Source organism: Neoarius graeffei, chromosome 24 (genome assembly GCF_027579695.1).
Source record: "Neoarius graeffei isolate fNeoGra1 chromosome 24, fNeoGra1.pri, whole genome shotgun sequence".
NCBI classification, from domain to species: Eukaryota; Metazoa; Chordata; class Actinopteri; order Siluriformes; family Ariidae; genus Neoarius; species Neoarius graeffei.
The window spans coordinates 6,865,216-6,887,133 of record NC_083592.1 but is presented as its reverse complement, the minus strand read 5'-3'; the positions used below and the strand labels follow the sequence as shown (position 1 = coordinate 6,887,133).

At 42.4% G+C, this 21,918-nt stretch overlaps 1 protein-coding gene across 4 annotated transcripts in view; it reads right to left on the bottom strand.

The window, feature by feature from the left end:
- Positions 1 to 21,918, bottom strand: part of sgsm1a (small G protein signaling modulator 1a) — a 49,433-nt gene that overhangs the window by 7,123 nt on the left and 20,392 nt on the right. For 3 of the 4 annotated variants that reach the window (XM_060907891.1, XM_060907892.1, XM_060907890.1), the window contains 13 exons: positions 21,749 to 21,816; positions 21,005 to 21,150; positions 19,700 to 19,837; positions 17,058 to 17,182; positions 14,502 to 14,569; positions 10,704 to 10,867; positions 10,195 to 10,324; positions 7,957 to 8,074; positions 6,660 to 6,724; positions 6,414 to 6,559; positions 3,524 to 3,667; positions 1,747 to 1,929; positions 1,489 to 1,557 (listed from right to left, as the gene is read on the bottom strand). In XM_060907891.1, coding sequence (XP_060763874.1) covers positions 1,489 to 1,557; positions 1,747 to 1,929; positions 3,524 to 3,667; positions 6,414 to 6,559; positions 6,660 to 6,724; positions 7,957 to 8,074; positions 10,195 to 10,324; positions 10,704 to 10,867; positions 14,502 to 14,569; positions 17,058 to 17,182; positions 19,700 to 19,837; positions 21,005 to 21,150; positions 21,749 to 21,816 — 1,564 coding nt within the window. The remainder of the gene's footprint in view (positions 1 to 1,488; positions 1,558 to 1,746; positions 1,930 to 3,523; positions 3,668 to 6,413; positions 6,560 to 6,659; positions 6,725 to 7,956; positions 8,075 to 10,194; positions 10,325 to 10,703; positions 10,868 to 14,501; positions 14,570 to 17,057; positions 17,183 to 19,699; positions 19,838 to 21,004; positions 21,151 to 21,748; positions 21,817 to 21,918) is intronic. The other variant, XM_060907893.1, reaches the window with a different exon arrangement.

Genomic DNA, 21,918 nt, shown 5'->3' with positions numbered 1-21,918 from the left:
ATCCTAATTATTCTATCCACATTCACTGGATATGAGCAATCGTGCATTCTGATTGGCTACTCTACTACTAGGATATTAGCTCATATACCGTGAGTAGAGAAAAACAAAATGGCGGAGTGTGTCGCTGAACCAACCGAGGATGAAATAAAAAAACTCTACATGAAAACAAAACCCCAAAAAATGTTATCAAGTATTTAAAAGAAACAGTAATAGCTAAAAGAATATAGCCCCCCCCCCAATATCTCCTGTTCCACACTCCAGCCCAGTCAGTGGCGGTAATGCACCTTTAAGTTGGTTTGCCAACCACCAAAAAAACAAAAACAAAACCCTAAAGAAGAAAAAGACCCCCCCCCCCCCCCCAAAAAAAAATAAAAAAATAAAAAACTAGATAGAACTTGATGCCAACAGCATTGATGGGGATGCCTCTGCCCGGTAGACTTAAGTTGTGATTTGGGGATGGACATTTGACCTCACAGTAATCTTGACCTGGTGAAATTACTTGTATTAGCCTTGGAGATAGTGTTCACAAGGTTTTCGGACAGACATTTAACCTCACAGCGACCTTGACCTTAGACCTTTTGATCTCAAAATCTAATCAGTTCATGTTTGTCCCAAATTGCACAAATGGTGAAAGTTTGGTGAAATTCCTTTCATCAGCCTTTGAGATATCGCGTTCACAAGGTTTTGGGACAGACGGACGGACACACGCATGCACGGACAACCCGAAAACATAATACCTCCTGCACCTTACGGTGGCGGAGGCATAAAAAGGCAACAAAATATGGAATGAAAGTATCTTTATTTTTCAAGAATTATCACATTTTTCACAAACTGCGACTGTCATTTCGCTGGTTTGTTTACATTCTAAGCGGAAATGATTCTGTTAGACGTTTTGTATAAAATTTTTATTCATCGAATTTGCAAAAAATAACAATAAAAATTCTCTGTTTCTCAAAATCCAGTGGATGTGGATAGAATAAAACAGTTATTCCACTCAATCTCGTCGTACACAGATTATAGACAACTCAGTGCTAGGCGCCTCGTCGGCTATCAGCTCATGTACGACTCGATTTCGTGGAATAACTTAAATGTACTCTATATAAAGGACTCGAGGAAATACATTTAAATTTCATGGAAAGTTTTTTTTTTTCTGCACAGAGGACTTCAGGAGAGACACATCGTTGCTCATCTTGAGGCCTGAAATTTATTTGCATATATTTTTCATTAAATAAAAGTGAACGTAATCTATATAGCAAATTAAACGTGTAATAAAACAATCCTGCATCTCGTGCACACATTACTATTTCAGTGACCTGATTTAGTATCTCGTGGCCATGTTAAAACTGTCGGATGTGTGACATACAGTAGAAATAGTGTTTTTCACACAATCTGATGCTGCATTTCTAATTGATCGTGCAAAATGACGAACAGCGCTGGATGAAGTTGCTGAATAATGAGTGATGAAGCCATGCACATGAGGCGATTTACCTGTGTGCTGCTGCTGGAGTCACTCTGCAGGAGAGCTCTGTGCCTCTCTGAACTGCAGCTCTGAGACGACTAAAGATGGAGGAATAAAAGGTATAACGAGGCATCATGAGGAACTGATGAAGAAAAACTGGTGAATTTGACCATACAGTGCAGAGAGTGTGGCGCAGTGTGTGGCCACCAGGTGTCAGGAAATAAACGGAGGTCCATCTCTATCACTGGCATGATGATGGTGAGATTGCTGAGTGTTACAGTGTGTACCTCGTTGCTGTTGGACGAGTCACGGTGCACCACCACTGGATTGCTGCTGTCCATGCTGGCCATAGACGAGCACTTGGCCAAGGCCACGGCGTGCTGCTCTTTTTCCCGCTGCCGCACGATGGCCTCGCAGCCCAACCACTCGCTCATCGTCTTCTCGTAGCACGCTCGTATCTGCTCGTCTACCTGCAGAGATGACATACACACAGCCCGGCCTTATTCAGGAGAGCTCATCAAGCTAACCAAGATCTACTGGCTGGGTGATTCTCATGAAGACCTTCACATTAACAAAGTTTTTCACCTAATTTCAGTATTTTTTCAAGTTGAGAGCCTAAAATAGAGTGTGAACTGTACTATGTTGATCTTTTTTTAATGGAAAAATATTTTAATGGAATTTTATTCTTATTTGAGGCTGACATGATCCAGAATAATTCTCATCACCGTTACAGTAAATGATGAAGCTAGATCATGAGTTAAAAACATTTTTTGACAATTTATTTCATATTTCCACAAAATATCCCATTAAATGAACAGCACAGTCCATGACAAGTACTTTATTTTTTTTGACATTTATTTATTGCCCTCACAGTGCATGGTAATGAGAATATTGAGTAACGGTAATGAGATACTCTTGGCTAATTTCACAAATAACCTGAAATGCTAGCATGCTAGCAACCTATAACTTTGCCACATGTTAAAGCCTTATATTGTGATAATAATCATAAAATAATCTCATCTCATTATCTCTAGCCGCTTTATCCTTCTACAGGGTCGCAGGCAAGCTGGAGCCTATCCCAGCTGACTACGGGCGAAAGGCGGGGTACACCCTGGACAAGTCGCCAGGTCATCACAGGGCTGACGCATAGACACAGACAACCATTCACACTCACATTCACACCTACGGTCAATTTAGAGTCACCAGTTAACCTAACCTGCATGTCTTTGGACTGTGGGGGAAACCGGAGCACCCGGAGGAAACCCACGCGGACACGGGGAGAACATGCAAACTCCACACAGAAAGGCCCTCGCCGGCCCCGGGGCTCGAACCCGGACCTTCTTGCTGTGAGGCGACAGCGCTAACCACTACACCACCGTGCCGCCATCATAAAATAATATATTTTTTTATTTTTAAAAGTAATGAGTATTAAACCATAACGGTAACGATAATAGACAGTGTAACTGAGGACAGATTTAGCAACATTAACATAAATATCACAAAGTAAGAGAAGAGTGAGCAACTGACCTCGTCTCCATTTTCAATCTTGTATCTGAAGTGATGCATCATGGGATAGCTGATCAATTTAAAGGCACGGTGTACTTTTTATAGGGGGGTGAAATCATGATACGGTAATGAGAAACATTTGGTGCGGACACAGTTATTTTGTTTAAAATCAAGTACATTTTTTGTTCAACACAAAAAAATATTAATATTATGCATAAATATAGATGTTTTAAAATAACTTTACACTATTATTTTTTTATATAATTAGGAATTTTTATATGATTTAAAGTAAACATTAAAAAAAGGGATGCGGACACAACGGTAATGAGAATTTCCATAGATTTTTTGTTTAATTGATATAAAAATTAGTTTATATGATGAAAACCATTTGTCCATACAGTGCTCCCTATTTTCTTTACACAAAATATCAGAGTTTATGTGAATTAAGTATTGATTTTGGAAAATGCATCCTGGACATGTTCACTGCAGCTTCATGAGAATCACCCGGCTAAGCCCCGCCCCTGCACAAGGACGTGAGCCGCAGATCCACACACTGACCTCCTTCCTCTCGTTCTCAGACATCCCAAACTGGTAGTGGCCCAGCAGGAAGGGCCAGACCTCCTTCCGTAGACAGGGCTCAATTCCTCCGAAATACACCAACCGCCAGAGCTCCTGCTCGTCATGCGCCTTTACCGAGAAACACTTTGGATTAGAAAGGAAAAGGTCACATGGTAACATCCGTCTATAGTGCACCGAGTCTGATCTGACACCAGATTTACGCCAATGGATTCATGCTAGAGCACGGTCCAACTGTGTGTCCACTATCCTGAAAATCAGCCTACTGGATCTGCTCATGCGCCATGAGAAAGCTTTAAGAACCTCAAGCTGTACGTGTGTACACACAGAGCGCCTTCGTGTGGGGAAACAACAGGCGTATAAATTGGCATTGTTTGGAAATCTCATAAAACTGACATGTGGTGTGTAGCGACAGCACTCGGAGTCCCAGAAGCTCCGCATTAATCATCCTGCACATATTGTGTGTGAGTAATCACGGTGATGTGCTCAGAGGTGATAAATATGCACAGTGTGTGTGCTGTTCTGGGATCAGTGTCATGATGTCGTGAGCGCGGGCCTCATCAATATGTGCATGTGTTGAAAAGCAGCAGTGTGCGAGTGTGTAGGTGAGCGCACGGGAATGAGCATGTGTCCGAGTCTGAAGGGCTGGAGTTATAACGACACCACAGCGCTGCTGAATTCTGCTTTCTGATTGGTCAGGTGTTGATTAACTGATTTTAAAAGCTAGACTGCCTTTCAGATTTTTCAAGTGTAGGTCATAAAAAGAATTTTCCCAGACACCCAATTATTATTTTTGTTTAGAAACGGGAAGCTACATAGCTCTTACTGGACTCCTTCCAAACTGGTAAGACTGAAACTCAGAAACAGTGATCAATGTTGGAGATGTAATAGAAAGGTGGGAACTCTGGTGCATGTGTTATATGAGTGTGACAAAACCAGTGATATGTGGAATGCAATAATCTCGTTCCTAAATAAGATGTTGGGTACGCAACTGATCAAGAACCCCTCTTTATGTATTTTGGGACTACTACCAGATAATATTCAAATGTCAAAACGCCGAAAATCATGGTGTCGTTTAGCTATTATAACAGGGTGCAGGATAACCTTACGTCACTGGAAATCTGCCAATTTGTCTACTTTTAAGGAATGGATTGAGGTACTAAGCTCAATGGCAAGCTATGAGCGGGTCACCTATAGAGTGGCAGGGAGGGAAGATATATTCAACGAAGTATGGGGCCCTTTTCTAGCTCAATTGCAGGACATGAATGAATGATATTACCTACTTCTGCATAATGCTTTGTATGGTTCACGTACAGGTTGTGTATGCGATGTAGACTTCCTAGGGTGTTGTGTTTTTGTTTTGTGGATTTATGTTTTGGGTTGTAGGTCTGGCTTGATTTGTATGTTGTTGCTGGAATACAAACTCCTTGTTTGTTTTTTATTTTACTTCATTGTTATTATCATTATTATTTGCAAAAAAAGACTGGGCAGATACTGGAGGACACAACGCATGTTATTCTTATTATTGTAACTGTAATAATGTCATTTCTTAGTATTTGTCTGACCAAAACAAAGGGAAGCTACTAAATTCGAATCATAGACTTCCAATTTTATTGTTTTTTTAATAGAACAGTTAATGAATTTATTTCCACGTGGCTCATAAATTCTCCGCTATTTTTTTTCCTGCTTCACCATGACCCAATACAGGATACTACACCATGGATCGCATCATGTGTTGGGCTTTCCCTGTTTGCGCAAGGCATTGTGGGATACAAATTTGAAACAGGAGAGAAAAACGGAGGACGCGAGTGTGCGAATGAAATGTGAAAGACTGACTACAGTAACAAGAAGAAAAGACGTTATGTTCTATACGAAGGAAAGGAAACGTAGGACCAAACTAATAAATATCGGCGCTCAGCGAGCACCTCGGTGTGATCAGCTGTTCGTTTAGCGACAGAATGATGGAACTGTCAGTGCACGCTCAAAGGGAAACCTGTAGACGGCAGTAATGCAACACTGTGGATGCCAGCTGCCGTAAAACCCAAAAGGTTTTGCGAACACGGACTTCCTCTGTCTGCTTGACTGCGCGAAGCGAGCGATTTCATGCACATTATTTGCTTTAATCCCCTCAAATTAAATCACTTTCCAGCCACAGAATGGCCTGATATTTTGTGAGATATTACAGAAATAAACATATCACAACGACCACATTTCAGACAGAACTAAATTTCACCGATCTGATGAAATCGAAAGGCCGTCTCGCTTTAACAGTAACGTGCCGTTTATGTCCGAGAGCAGTAACTAAGTTGCTTCATGGACCTTCTACAACACTAAGTGGATAAAACGTACAGTGTATCATTCTTAAATAAATACAACATTTGAATAGCTGTGATAGAAGGGGAATAAAACACAGGGTGGTGACAGTAACTCTGCTTCACTCACTGATTATTTTACTATAACACAGCACACGGTGTCTTATTCCTTAGATTTCCTTAAACCTCGGTCACAACCGGTCGTATGTGCTCCTACGGCCGGTCTACATGCAAAAAACGCAAGAAACGCACGGAGGGCGCGCGTGAAACGCACGGAGGGCGTGCGTGTGACGTGCTGATTTTCGAGCCGCAGACCGGCCGCAGAGGTTCTTTGTCATGTCAAACAAACTCTGCGGGCGCTTACGTTTTTTCAGGTTGCAAGACAAACTTACGGCCAACGCGCGTCTTTCTCCATGAACAAAAAAAAACGCAGCGATTTGGGAAACGCCAAAAATCGCACGGCCAAAAAAATCGTACGTCCGGTTGTGACCTAGGCTTTATCTGTATATCTGAAAACGTGTGTATAGTGTGTGTGATCATGAGTGTGTGTTTGTATATACGTTGCAGTCCTGCAGGAACTTGTGCCACACCGGTGTAGTGAGACCTCCGTACGCGTCGCACGGCACATCAGGCATCACGATGGTATGATTGACGAGAGCGGAGAGGTGTGTGCGCACGGTGGACAGGTGACGGCAATATGCCAACCCTAAACAAACAAAACGATACAGTGTTTAAAACACACTCAGATGCAGCTGTGACCGAACATTGTGTTGTGAACGTAAACAGGAATCTTGGTTCCTACATACAGCCATAGAATGCTCTGGAGATGATCTGATACTTCATGTTGTCACACAGCAGCTTCAGAGGAGCTCTGAAGAAAAGATGACATCATCAAACCACAGTTGTGGACAAACCTGGATCTGTATCAGTGATCTAAATTAAAACAGTCACGGGGAACGGAAATATTTGAAAATGTACTGTTGCTCCACTAGGATGGAATCAATTTTGTGCCAAAATGTTCATACAGTACAATACTTTTGAAATATCAAACAAAAATGACAAATCAAAATACAAAAAAACAAAAAAAGTCAATTTTTTTAGACTGGCAAACAAATTATTCGTGTAATCGTGCAAAATATCAGTCTATTACTCTTCAGAAACCTTTTATTTTTGTTCCGCGTCTTTCTCAGTTTTGTTTGACGTAATTTATTTTGGTTGCGATTCCAGCTTTCTCGTTTGCGCTGCCTGACTTTTTGCTTGCAGTTTTGGCACAAACTTCACGTGTGGGTGGGCTGTCCAGGAATGCATTCCCATTGGCTAACTTGTGTTTGACTGACAGCTACGCTCAGCCATTCCCTACTCGGATTCTGGCGGACTGTTTGACGAGTGACCGATCCATTGACGGTAAACAAGGATCGAGTGGACTTCAGTGGCGACTATGATATTGAATTTACACTTTGTTGAATTAATTCAATATCATAGTCGCCACTGAAGTCCACTCGGTCCTTGTTTACCGTCAATGGATCGATCACTCGTCAAACAGTCCGCCAGAATCCGAGTAGGGAATGGCTGAGCGTAGCTGTCAGTCAAACACAAGTTACCCAATGGGAATGCATTCCTGGACAGCCCACCCACACGTGAAGTTTGTGCCAAAACTGCAAGCAAAATGTCAGGGAGCGCAAACGAGAAAGCTGGAATCGCAACCAAAATAAATTACGGCAAACAAAACTGAGAAAGACGCGGAACAAAAATAAAAGGTTTCTGAAGAGTAATAGACTGATATTTTGCACGATTACACAATTTGTTTGCCAGTCTAAAAAAATTGACATTTGTTTTTTTTGTATTTTGATTTGTCGTTTTTGTTTGATATTTCAAAAAGTATTTTATCAGCATTTTGGCACAAAATTGATTCCATACACTAGGGGGCAAAATAGAGCAATAAATTCCGCTTTGTAAATTCTAAGCTACGGTTTCTCTTGTCTGGGATAAATGGAAAACCAAAAGTGTTCAATTTGTTTCGTCAGTTGAACAAACAGCAGTCAACTCTCGGTCTCCGTCATGTTTCACACACATCCTCGATCTGCATGCCAGCGTCAGGCGTACCTCTCGTGGTTGCAGCCGTTTGGCGACACCCCATCGGAGGAGCTGGCCTGAGGACATGAGGACTTCCTCCGTGTCGGCTGCCAGATGTTTACTCCCTGCTCCATCAGCTCTGAACTAGCTGGAACACACAATTCAACAAAAACACAATCACACACACACACACGATTCAAGACATGTTCAGGACAGAGGAGTTCACACATCGCGGTTTCTCATTAACACGACCAGCTGTGTGGTGTGACAGAGTGACTTTTATGGCTGTGTCTTGTTTGTTATAGATGTTCCACAATATTAAACGGTTAAAAAGCATGACAATAAAAGGAAAACTGTACTCGTCAGATTGCTGCGGTATAAGAGGAATAAAACACTCAGGGATGTGTTATCATCGGAAAATAATTATACCATTACTCTAACAGCGTGAAGTTTTATTACTCACATATGTGTAGGAAATAAGGGATTGTAAGCAGACTGTCACAGGACAGACGAGTCTGAAATATTGTCTGTCCGTCCAAATTTCGGGACAAAGGCCTGGAACAATGTGTGCGCAGGTTAAGGCGGGCCCCGGAAGCTGAAGGGCTTCAGATGCCTGGAGATGCTTCTCAGCTATTTCCAGGCACATTTTTGTGATCTTCAGAGGCCAAATTACACTCAACATTAGTTGCTCATTACACTACAGACTGAATCTAATTTACAAGAAAATGTCAGAAGATTCAAGAAAAAAAAAAAAAACATGTTTAAAGTTCTACCCGAGAAAACAGTAGCACACACAGGTCAGTTCCAGGTCTAGAGCAAAGTATGAGGGGCAAAGGATGTTCCAGTTGGTTACAGCTTACTGGTCCTCATATACCCCTTTTCCACCAAATCAGTTCCAGGGCTGGTTCGGGGCCAGTGCTGGTGCTGGTTCACAACTCGTTCAACTTGCGAGCCAGCTGAGAACCAGTTTGCGTTTCCATAGCTCGCGACGCTAAGGGAAGCCACGTCATTACGTCGCTGTATACGTCAGTTACGTCGCTACGTTTGCATAAACCTTGGCGCGAATATCGAAGCAAAAACAACACGGAAGAAGCAGCAGCAGCAACAACAACAATAATAATAATAATAATAATAATAATAATAAATGACTTTGCGTTTGTACAGCTGCTGCTTCTCGTCGCTTAAAAGTGGTGATCTTTCACGGTCTTGTTGGTCTTAACAACTCCACCCCCCCGCTGACGTAAGCGGTTCTTTCCTCTGGCCCAGCAGAGAGTTGGTGCTAGCCTGGAACTGTTTTTTCTGGCCCCAGAGCCGGTTCTTTGTCAGTGGAAACAGAAAACCCGGTTCCAAACTAAGCACTGGCCCCGAACCAGCCCTGGAACTGCTTTGGTGGAAAAGGGGCAATATACAGGTTCTATAATAGCACTCAAACATGATGTCAATGACTACTATGTTTATAATAAGTCTATTAGGAAATTTAGTAATTAACAACAACTATTCTTACATCAGAGTTAAAGTTTTGAGTCTGAGATTCCAAATAACTTTGCAACAAAATGACTTTTAAAACGACTCAGAACTAGACATGGTCCTATCACTCAGCATTCAGACTAAAATCTGCTGCACTAGAACTTAGAAAATAGAGGAAAATTCTATTAAACTCTATTAAAATATAAATCTACATCCTGGAAAGCATATGCCTGACTGTTATTCTTATTATGAATGAAAAAAAAAAATGCACATAATAACAACATAAGCATTGATCGGCAGTTTGGCACTTAATACTGTACTGGAGAGTTTCATGGAAACTGAACTCTTAATCAACTGACTGGATCAATCAGATCCTGTCAACCCTAAAACACGAGTTTAACTGCATCAGGAAATAAAAACAGTGAAGACTGAGTGGATTATTATTGTCTTATTTCGTGTGCCACTCGCGGAGAGGGAGGGGCCTGTAAATTTGGACCTTTGGTGGCAGTGTTATGAATTTTTAAAGTCGGGCCCGCGGGAGCCCCCGTTTCACAGGCCGTGTTAAGATGTAACGTATTCATCCAGTGTAACATTTGGAGGAAAATTAGAAGTAGGTTAGATCCATAGCTTTATAACGTTTTCATGGCCATCCGGTCCAATACTTTTGAAATACAGACGGACAAATTAGAAAACTACCGGTCAGCGTCCGCCAGTCCGGCCTCATTTCCCACACTGTGTTGATTCATCTTCATCTATTAACTGATTGTTTGGATTGTAAAACATGCCCCCCCACACACACACCGAGCTCAGAGTGGCTGTTGGGGAAGATGATGCGAAAGACGTAATCGGTGGCTTCGTCCTCCTCCTTATCTGAGACGGAGTCCACTGATCCCTGAGTTCCTCTCTTCTTCAGTTTAGGAAACACTTTACCCTAGAGGAACACACACACACACACACACACACACACACACACACACACACATACACCCCATCTCAGCTGGATGTTCTGGCAGCAAATAATAAATTCCATCATCTCTTAAAAGTGCATCGAACACACTGAAGAATGACGACCCAAAGGTGTTATTTATCCTGACTTCCAGTCTACATGTGATGAAATCCATGAGGTGGCAGGTGAGACAGTAACCCCGTCCCTCCCACACACAGGACACGGACAGTTACACTCTGCTGGATTCCCAGATATACACACACAAACACACACACACCACTGTGGAGATCGGAACTCATGCATGCTTTTCATTTCTGTTGCTTTCTTGCTAAATAAAAGGAGTGAGGCGTTTCCTGGAGCTGACCTTCCCTCTCTGGGACCAGAGCGGCGGGTCGAGCTGACCGTGAGGCAGCAGGCCGTTCTCCAGGCACGACAGGAACTGCAGGAGATGGCCGCCTTGTGGAAAACGCAAAGGAGGCCTCTGGATACCATCCTGGTTTACGAGAACGACTGTGCCACCACTGTCCACTGAAACACAAACACACACACACACACACACACACACATACACACACATACACACACACACGATATCCTGTACATCAGCATCCACAGCCAGAGCAAATCCATTCCAGCTGAAGAGAGGAACTCATGGGTTGAGATTTAATCACATCTCTAGCCCAATCCACGGCTGAAATCATTCTGGATGAAATTATCTCCACGGAAACGAGAGACTCTGAATTACAATCCCGCTCGACTCTGTTCTTCTTTTTCTTTCTTCATGCACACAGGGACTGATGAAGCTATAACTCGGTGTATCAGATGCTCACTGGCTGTGCTGTGAAAATTTTCCATGCAGATGCTCATCTAAGTTTCCAAACCTGTCACTGCTTAACTCTTGAATATTTTCGATCATTAAAAAGTTTATAATCTCTGCTTTCCAAAGAAATGTATCGGGTTAAGATCTGTTCAGTACGTTGGGAGTAACGGCAGGTTGAAGTCGGTACAACAGAGTTAAAAAAAACAAACAAACAAACTCTGCTTGTGTGATGTTGGGAAACTGCCGGTGCTTTTCTTTTTGAGTCACGGGAAAGCGGTCAGACTCTCTCTCTCTCCTGATCGGTTTCCCACTGGATTACTTGCCAATATCAATCAGATCACTTTTATAGGGATGTTCTCTCGCTCTCACTGTTTCTGATGAAGGATTCAGCAACATTTTCCGTCTACTAATTGTAATGTTCTGATTCACGGGAGACTTTGAAGTGAGTTTTCATACCTTTACCTACTTTTTTTTTCAAATCAAACTAATTCCTGTAAATAAATAACTATTTTAGGATATAACTGGAGTTGTTTTGATGAAAAATGTTGAGATCTTAGTGGTCGGAATAAGATTGTAAAAAACCGGAAGTCAGAAACGCGAGTGTCGATTTCAGTTCGGTTAATGTGAATTGTTTATTGGATGTGGATCAGACAGTTTTTTTCAAGGTTCGACTTGAAAGCTGTGAATATTAATCATAATAATCATTTATATTCTTTCATATAAACACTAGTAGGCCTTACTGAGAAATACAAAGTCCTACAGAGCACAAAGAGGGGATTAGAAATAATTTTTACTGAGTTCACTGATTTAACATTTTTACCTAATTAGCATAAATAATACTAATTAAATACTAATTAGCATAACTAGCTTTTACTACTTTTTTAAAACTTTGTATTCAGTATACAAACTTCTATGCGCTGCCAAGTTCCATCGTGAAAAATAAAAAGGTTATGAAGAAAAAACATTTGACCTCTCTGGTTAATGAGGTCCATTTTGGACCATGTGATCCTCAGACAGAATATTATGGCTGTTTTAGAAAAATTACACTGGATTTTAATTTTTCCAATCTTTGATTTGTAATATACAGTGGGGCAAAAAAGTATTTAGTCAGTCACCAATTGTGCAAGTTCTCCCACTTAAAAAGATGAGAGAGGCCTGTAATTTTCATCATAGGTACACTTCAACTATGAGAGACAGAATGGGGGAAAGAATCCAGGAAATCACATTGTAGGATTTTTAATGAATTAATTGGTAAATTCCTCGGTAAAATAAGTAGTTGGTCACCTACAAACAAGCAAGATTTCTGGCTCTCACAGACCTGTAACAACTTCTTTAAGAGGCTCCTCTGTCCTCCACTCATTACCTGTATTAATGGCACCTGTTTGAACTCGTTATCAGTATAAAAGACACCTGTCCACAACCTCAAACAGTCACACTCCAAACTCCACTATGGCCAAGACCAAAGAGCTGTCAAAGGACACCAGAAACAAAATTGTAGACCTGCACCAGGCTGGGAAGACTGAATCTGCAATAGGTAAGCAGCTTGGTGTGAAGAAATCAACTGTGGGAGCAATTATTAGAAAATGGAAGACATACAAGACCACTGATAACCTCCCTCGATCTGGGGCTCCACGCAAGATCTCACCCCATGGGGTCAAAATGATCACAAGAACGGTGAGCAAAAATCCCAGAACCACACAGGGGGACCTAGTGAATGACCTGCAGAGAGCTGGGGACCAAAGTAACAAAGGCTACCATCAGTAACACACTACACCGCCAGGGACTCAAATCCTGCAGTGCCAGACGTGTCCCCCTGCTTAAGCCAGTACATGTCCAGGCCCGTCTGAAGTTTGCTAGAGAACATTTGGATGATCCAGAAGAGGATTGGGAGAATGTCATATGGTCAGATGAAACCAAAATAGAACTTTTTGGTAAAAACTCAACTTGTCGTGTTTGGAGGAGAAAGAATGCTGAGTTGCATCCAAAGAACACCATACCTACTGTGAAGCATGGGGGTGGAAACATCATGCTTTGGGGCTGTTTTTCTGCAAAGGGACCAGGACGACTGATCCGTGTAAAGGAAAGAATGAATGGGGCCATGTATCGTGAGATTTTGAGTGAAAACCTCCTTCCATCAGCAAGGGCATTGAAGATGAAACGTGGCTGGGTCTTTCAGCATGACAATGATCCCAAACACACCGCCCGGGCAACGAAGGAGTGGCTTCGTAAGAAGCATTTCAAGGTCCTGGAGTGGCCTAGCCAGTCTCCAGATCTCAACCCCATAGAAAATCTTTGGAGGGAGTTGAAAGTCTGTGTTGCCCAGCGACAGCCCCAAAACATCACTGCTCTAGAGGAGATCTGCATGGAGGAATGGGCCAAAATACCAGCAACAGTGTGTGAAAACCTTGTGAAGACTTACAGAAAACGTTTGACCTCTGTCATTGCCAGCAAAGGGTATATAACAAAGTATTGAGATGAACTTTTGTTACTGACCAAATACTTATTTTCCACCATAATTTGCAAATAAATTTTTTAAAAATCAGACAGACAGACAATGTGATTTCCTGGATTCTTTCCCCCCATTCTGTCTCTCATAGTTGAAGTGTACCTATGATGAAAATTACAGGCCTCTCATCTTCTGAAGTGGGAGAACTTGCACAATTGGTGACTGACTAAATACTTTTTTGCCCCACTGTATCAAGAACGGATAAACGTATTTTAATTTTGTAAAAAGTCTGCTGTTCTGCGTGAGCCATTTCAAGCAACTTGGATTGAATTTTCACCTGATACGCCGGCAGAGGAGCTGAACTCGAACTAGAAACCCACTAAAAGTACGACGTGCTGTTGATTAACTAACGAAGAGCATAACTGCTGTGGTGTGAGAGGAATAAAACGCCTCAGGACGTGCACTTATAGGAAAGGAATAGAACCAGCGATGGAGGTGTAGCGGGAACTCTGCTTCATCACAACATGCTGTCGTTGATAGTTTGCTTATAAGAGCATGACCCTGAGTGTATTATTCCTTACACATGCACTGGATAAGCACTCGCTCACCTTCTCCAGCAACCTTCCCACTGCTCACAGCTCTAAACGCTCATCTCACAGCCACACAAACCGCGCTGTGCACATCCTCCGTGTTTACGCGCGTGTGTGTATACAGTGATGAACGAGGATCTAAGTGTGACCCAGGGGATTTAATTAAACCCACACAGCAGCTCATTTCATATCCGAACCTTCTCGGTGTCACGGTGCTCTGAAACATCCTCAAGCTAGAAACATGAGGCTTTAATGAAATCGAGTCAAGGATCATGTTTAAACAGCGCTAACGATGATGTCACGTACCCTGCTGATGACAATGTAAATAAACAATCTCCTCCAGGCGGATGGTCATGGCGTAGTCCCAATACACACTGCAACCAAACACACACACACACACACACACACACACGACAGGGCATGTTGTTAAGCATCAGAGAGAAGGAATGAGGAACACACAGCTGATTTGCATATTCATGGTGTCGGTTATTAACACGAGATCCTCAGAGAAAACGGAATGAAAAGATCTGACAACAGCTCGGAAGAAGAAAAAAAAAAAGTGTGTGACTGATTGGCTAAAGCGCAACATCGAGCTTACTCGGTTTTCTCTTAATGGAAAAAAAACCACAGGAAGCAATGTTTTAGCAGAAGAACCTGAAAAAATGGAAGACGTGTTCATCCTGGATTGACGTCGCTGAGAAATGAGTTTAATCTCTCAGCACAAGCTGGAGGGCTGTAAACACACTGGCTTTCGTACACGACCTGCACCTTGAGTTTTTTTTTTTAATTTATTTTCATTTTAAAAGCATACAGCCCGATAGCTTTGTGTTTATTGCCTTGATTTCATTTGATTTGTTGCTGGAGTGAATAAACGATGAAATACAAATGGCTAGTCATTAGCTAGCACAGCTTTCCTGTGTCGCTTGAGTGAGTTAGCCATCCATCCATTAAGAAGCGACATTTTACCGGTGAACATTTGTATAAACCCGTGTTCATGCAACATTAAACATCTAACATCATCTCCTGATTATGGACGTGTTCATGGAGACAAATAGGGTGCCTACGAATTTATTGTATTTACAGGACATTAGCGAAAGATCGCATGAGTGGCGAGGAGCACGAACAGAAGTAAACAAGGCCGTAGATGTGTTACGTTCATTATGTATTCTTATTAAATCAAATCATTAGTTTTCTTTTTTCAGAAATGTAAAAGTTTTTTCCTTTACCTGACATGTTTCAACGGTGTAACTTCCATCTTCATCAGAGGGTCACCCGGATGTTGGTGTGTGACGTGCTTTTGTAATCAGCTGATGTTACGGAGGTGTGGCCTCCCTATCAATATTGACAGGTCGGTCACACCTCCCGCTGTCAGTGTTGCCCCCTCAGGACAGCGCTGCAGGTGTGGGAGAGCATGTACGCCCCCTCATCCCTGTTTATTGTTCTTGGGCTACGCTTTCTGATTTCTATTGACTCCTTAATCCAGCGGTGGTATCTGTTGTTCTCTTGCTGTATGATCTGAGCATTGTCCCAGTCCATTATATGGTTTTCCCTTCTGCAGTGGTCTGTTATTGCTGATTTGAGGTTCTCTTGCATGGCTTTATCTTTTATTGCCCTTGTTTGTCTCTGTTCTGTTTCTTTTTCACATTCCTTTTTATGTTCCCTTTTTCGTGTACTAAAACTCCTTCCTGTCTCCCCAATGTAGGTTTTATTGCATGACTGGCATGGTATTTCATATATGACATTGCATTTATTGTGTTGGTCGATTTTGTCCTCATGTCAATATCCACCATGGGCCATACACAAAGGCGCACAACAAGTGAAAACAAAAGAAAAAGACACAGATGAAAAAAGGAAGAAAACAGACAACCCAAAAACAGGAAAGTAAAGCAGTAGTGACTCTACCGTATGTCAGAGGAGTTACAGAACGAATCCAAAGAGCCATGAAAAAAACACAACATACAAACACCCGTGAAACCACACACCAAACTACGACAGCTACTAGTTCACCCTAAGGACAAAATCGACCAACACAATAAATGCAATGTCATATATGAAATACCATGCCTGTCATGCAATAAAACCTACATTGGGGAGACAGGAAGGAGTTTTAGTACACGGAAAAAGGAACATAAAAAGGAATGTGAAAAAGAAACAGAACAGAGACAAACAAGAGCAATAAAATATAAAGCCATGCAAGAGAACCTGAAATCAGCAATAACGGACCACTGCAGAAGGGAAAATCATATAATGGATTGGGACAATGCTCAGATCATACAGCAAGAGAACAACAGATACCACCGTTGGATTAAGGAGTCAACAAAAATCAGAAAGCATAGCCCAAGAACAATAAACAGGGATGAGGGGGCATACATGCTCTCCCACACCTGGAGCGCCGTCCTGAGGGGGCAACACTGACAGCAGGAGTGACCAATCTGTCAATATTGACAGGGACGCCACACCTCCATAACATCAGCTGGTTACAAAAGCACGTCACACACCAACATCTGGGTGACCCTCTGATGAAGACGGAAGTTACACCGTCGAAACATGTCAGGTAAAGGAAAAAACTTTTACATGTCTGAAAAAAGAAAACTAACGATTTAAACAAGGCCGTGTTGCGTGCATGGCTTCTTTCTAAACGTTTTTTAACAAGCAGCACAAAACACTTCTTAGATATACGAACTAACTAGTTTTGTTTTCCAGCTAATGTAGTTTACATCTTTAACCAGTACTATATCTCATGGATAGTTTTTTATAAAACCTTACACACTGGAACTTCCTATTAATATCCTTCTCAGAGTTCCTTAGTGCACCTTTAAAAAGCGAGAACGTTCATTGCGGTCACTGGTTAACGAGCCCTACCTCCTCTCGTACTCCAGATCTCCTACAGAGCCGTTCATCAGCTGATTGGGCGTCCACTTGAGCGCCATGGTGTCGGCCGTCTGGTGCAGTGACAGGTATCCTGGGATCGCCTCCATGTCGTCTCTCTAAACCAACAACAAGCTGCCATGTGAAGGAACGCCGAGCAGCAAAAGATCTACAGGCAAACACCGTCCTCGCTAATGTTAACGTTAACGCTGCACTTTACTGAAATAACACGCACATCACGTTCACTCCTCCATTACTAATCACTGTGTGTGTGATGGAGAGATCGAGACCTTCTGACAGATGGTTGCGGTTATATAATCGTGCTGTTTTTGGAACGGTCTGTGTGACGGAGTGATGTGATGAAGCGACAGCACTCTTATAGTAAGTTGATTAATTTTCCTAAAACGGCATTTTATTCTTTTCGTACCAGTGATTACTTGTTTCTAGTTACATTGTGGAACGTCGACGAAACAACATACACATCATCCAAAGTTATCATTTATATTACAGCAGTTGCTATAGTAACAATTTTACTTTTTTATCTCTAAAAAAATAACAGTTTATGCCGAGCGTCTGCCATATAACCTGTTATTACACTTAACAGTTATTCACATGCTCAACACGCTCCACCATTTTTGTTTTTCACGGTATATGAGCTGATAGCCTAGTAGTAGAGTAGCCAATCAGAGCACACGATTACTCATATCCAGTCAATGTGGATAGAATAAACTAAAATACAGTGTCTTGCAGAAGTATTCATCCCCCTTGGTGTTTGTCCTGCTGTGTTGCATTACAAGCTGGAATTAAAATGGATTTTTGGAGGGTTAGAACCATTTGATTTGCACAACATGCCTTCCACTTTAAAGGTGAAAATTGTTTTATTGTGACACAAACAATAATTAAGATGAAAAAAAAAAAATCTGGAGTGTGCATAGGTATCCCCCCCCCCAAAAAAAAAGTCAATACTTTGTAGAGCCACCTTTTGCTGCAATTACAGCTGCAAGTCTCTTGGGGTTTGTCTCTATTAGCTTAGCACATCTAGCCACTGGGATTTTTGTCCATTCCTCAAGGCAAAACTGCTCCAACTCCTTCAAGTTAGATGGGTTGTGTTGGTGTACAGCAATCTTCAAGTTATGCCATCGATTCTCAATTGGATTGAGGTCTGAGCTTTGATTAGGCCATTCCAAGACATTTAAATGTTTCCCTTTAAACCACTCCAGTGTAGCTTTAGCAGTACGTTGAGGGTCATTGTCCTGCTGGAACGTGAACCTTCGTCCCAGTCTCAAACCTCTGGCTGACTCAAACAGGTTTTCCTCCAGAATTGCCCTGTATTTAGTGCCATCCATCTTTCCTTCAGTCCTGACCAGCTTTCCTGTCCCTGCAGATGAAAACCACCCCCACAGCATGATGCTGCCACCACCATGCTTCACTGTAGGAATGGTGTTCTCAGGGTGTTGGGTTTGTGCCACACATGGTGTTTCCCATGATGGCCAAAAAGATCAATTTTAGTCTCATCTGACCAGAGAATCTTCTTCCATGTGTTTGTGGAGTCTGCCACATCCTGCTGGGCAAACTCCAAATGTGTTTTCTTAAGCAATGACATTTTTCTGGCCACTCTTCTATAAAGCCCTGCTCTGTGGAGTGTACGGCTTAAAGTGGTCCTATGGACAGATACTCCCATCTCCGCTGTGGATCTTTGCAGCTCCTTCAGTGTTCTCTTTGGTGTCTTTGTTGCGTCTCTGATTAATGCCCTCCTTGCCCGGTCTGTGAGTTTTGGTGGGCGGGGCCTTCTCTTGTCAGGTTTGTAGTGGTGCCATATTCTTTCCATTTTGCTACAATGGATTTAATGGTGTTCTGTGGGATATTCAAAGTTTGGGATATTTTTATGACCCAACCCTGATCTATACTTCTCCACAACTTTGTCTCTGACCTGTTTGGAGGCTCCTTGGTTTTCATGTTGCTTGCTTAGTAGTGTTGCAGAGTCAGGGTCCTTCCAGAACAGGTTGATTTATACAGACATCATGTGACTGTTTGATTGCACACAGGTGGATCTTAATCAACTAATTATGTGACTTGTGAAGTGAATTGGTTGGACCAGCTCTTATTTAGGGGTTTTATACAAAAGGGGGGTGAATACCTACGGTATGCACACTCCAGATTTCTGTTTGTTCATCTTAATTATTGTTTGTGTCACAATAAAACAATTTTCACCTTTAAAGTGGTCAGCATGTTGTGTAAATCAAATGGTGCTAACCCTCCAAAAATCTATTTTAATTCCAGCTTGTAATGCAACAAAACAGGACAAACACCAAGGGGGATGAATACTTTTGCAAGACACTGTATATTATGCAGTAGAACGAGTGCATTAATATATATATATATATATATATATATATATATATATATATATATATAAACCTGTAATGCGCAGCTGCACTACTGTCCAAGGTGCTGGTACAGAAAATGAATCAACACCTTCAAAACGGACCAATCAGAATCCAGAATTCAGCGCAGCTGTAACAGAAGTGTGAGTAACGTTTTGGGTTCTCAGGATTGTGTCCTACATTTTGAGGGATGTTTATATAACACGATGGTTTGGGATCCATTTTGTTGTGAACAATGTGTGTGCGTGTTACCGGCTGTACGAGCACGTTGTTCTTGCCAAACAGCAGTGTTGCTCTGGAGTTCTGGTGCAGCGACTCCACATAGTCCCTCGCCGAGGGAGACGGAGATGGACGCTCATCGATACTACTGCTGGAGTGTCTCTTCTGGATCTGCACACACACACACGGTCACATCTTTCTGTGGTCTGGACTGATTAAGCATCAGAGAGAGAGAGAGAGAGAGGGTAATGGTGCACCAGATTGGTCTCAATCGGTATCAGGCTGTGTCTGGCTCTGAGCCCAGTTCTCTGTGTGTGTGTGTCCTGTTGCCATGGCCACAGGCCTGTTCACACCATCACGTGACAAGACGCACATGTCGTTTGTAATATGACTCGTTTCTTGTGGGCGTGGCCTATCCTGCATTTTTTTTTTTTTTACTTCTAGTGAAAAGCAGTAGCAGCTGTTTATTTTTCTTTACACTTTCCTATCACAGGAAACCATTGGGCGTATATTTTATTCTTCCATTTTGTTCGTCAAACAGTAAACAGGAACTCCCTGCAGATAGGAACTAAAGTACTGAGTGGGGAACTGAGGAAAAGTCGGACCACGCCCGTCACGGTATTTGTCAGAGGAATCATTCGAGCCGATCGTTTAGTTTCGTCGCTTCTTTAGAGCATCAGATCAAATCTGCACTGAAGTGAGAACACCTCAAGCGGCTCATCATATTGTCGCGATGCTTCTTGCTGCTGTTGATGAAGTCACTTCCTGGTGTGTGTGGTGCTGACAGAGATTAAAACAGATCATCAGAAGAAGGACGTGAGGTGCTGAGAGCTGCTTCAGTTCAGGCATCTTAACATTCAGTGATACTCGACCGTTCCCTCAAGTAGAAAAACAGGGAAACGATTCTGTTCTATTCCCCAAATCTGCGGCCGTATCAGCCACTCGCATGTCACTCAGCACCGAACACCATTTAATTATTAGCCAGTGTTTGCTTTTTACTCCACGTCCCTGTTTAAATAAAGCACAAGAGGAAGGACTGGATTATAAAGCTCAAATCTCATCTGTGTGTGTGTGTGTGTGTGTGTGTGTGTGCAAACAAGAAATGACAAGGCAAAATTCCTTCCCAGGCAAATCCACAGTCTGGTAGAAGGCTGTACTTGATAATATGGTGTATAACGTGTTATCCATAAGTATTCACCCCCCTGGATGGTTCTACTGGCGCCACACTGTCACTGTGGTGTTCGCTGTCGTGTCCAGTGCAGCATGTTGTGTGTTTTGTACTCTGTGTAAGCTGTAAGTCGAGGGAGTGTGTCAGACGGAGTGTGTCACGTTACTCACACACAGCGCGGGTCTCTTAGTGGGTGAGTCCTGTCTGTAGTGCGCACTGTGAATCTTGTGTCTCTGCACCAACTCGTCTGCCGAGGGATCCGTCCAGAAATGATCAGCCGTCTTCATCTTAGTGTACTCCAACGCACACGGACCCACTGAGAGAGAGAGAGAGAGATGTAAAGAGAAGAAAAAAGAAAGAGATAAAGGTAACCGTGATGCAGACAGGGAGAGAGATCAAGCAAGACAGAAAAACAGATGAAAGAGAGATGGTGGGAGAGACGGAGAGAGAAACTGATGATAGGGATGGAGAGAGGGCGTGAAACAGATTAAACCGACAGATGAGAGAGAGATAAATGGAGAGAAATAACAGTGAGAGTGACAGACAGAATTAAGTGAGATAAAAAGAGGTGGTGAAACAGATGAAAGGGAAGAGGTAGAGAAAGAAAGATGGAAGGAAACAGCAGAAGACACTGATAGAAAGACAAGTAAGAAAGAGATGATGAGGAAAAGACTGAGGGACATGAAGATGGATGGAAAGATAAAAGCTGAGACAAATGTAAAGACAGATATAAAGGGAATAAAAGAGGGAGAGAGAGGCAGATAAGGAGAGGACAGAGGAAGACAGAAAGAGATGGAGATCAGTGGAGAGACACACATGAAGAGATGGAGGGAGAAACACATAGTAAATCTGTACCTAACAGCAATGCAGATGGAGGGAGAGACAGATGGAGAGATGGAGAGAGAGAAACACACCTAACAGAGAGGCGAGGATGGGGCCGTCCACCGGGTCCATGAGCACTGCCTCCTTTTCATAATACTTACTGAAATCATCACAACAGCATTATCAGCAAGTATTAACACTACAATCCATCCATCCATCCATCCATCCATCCATCCATCCAGTGGTCCATTCATCAATCCAT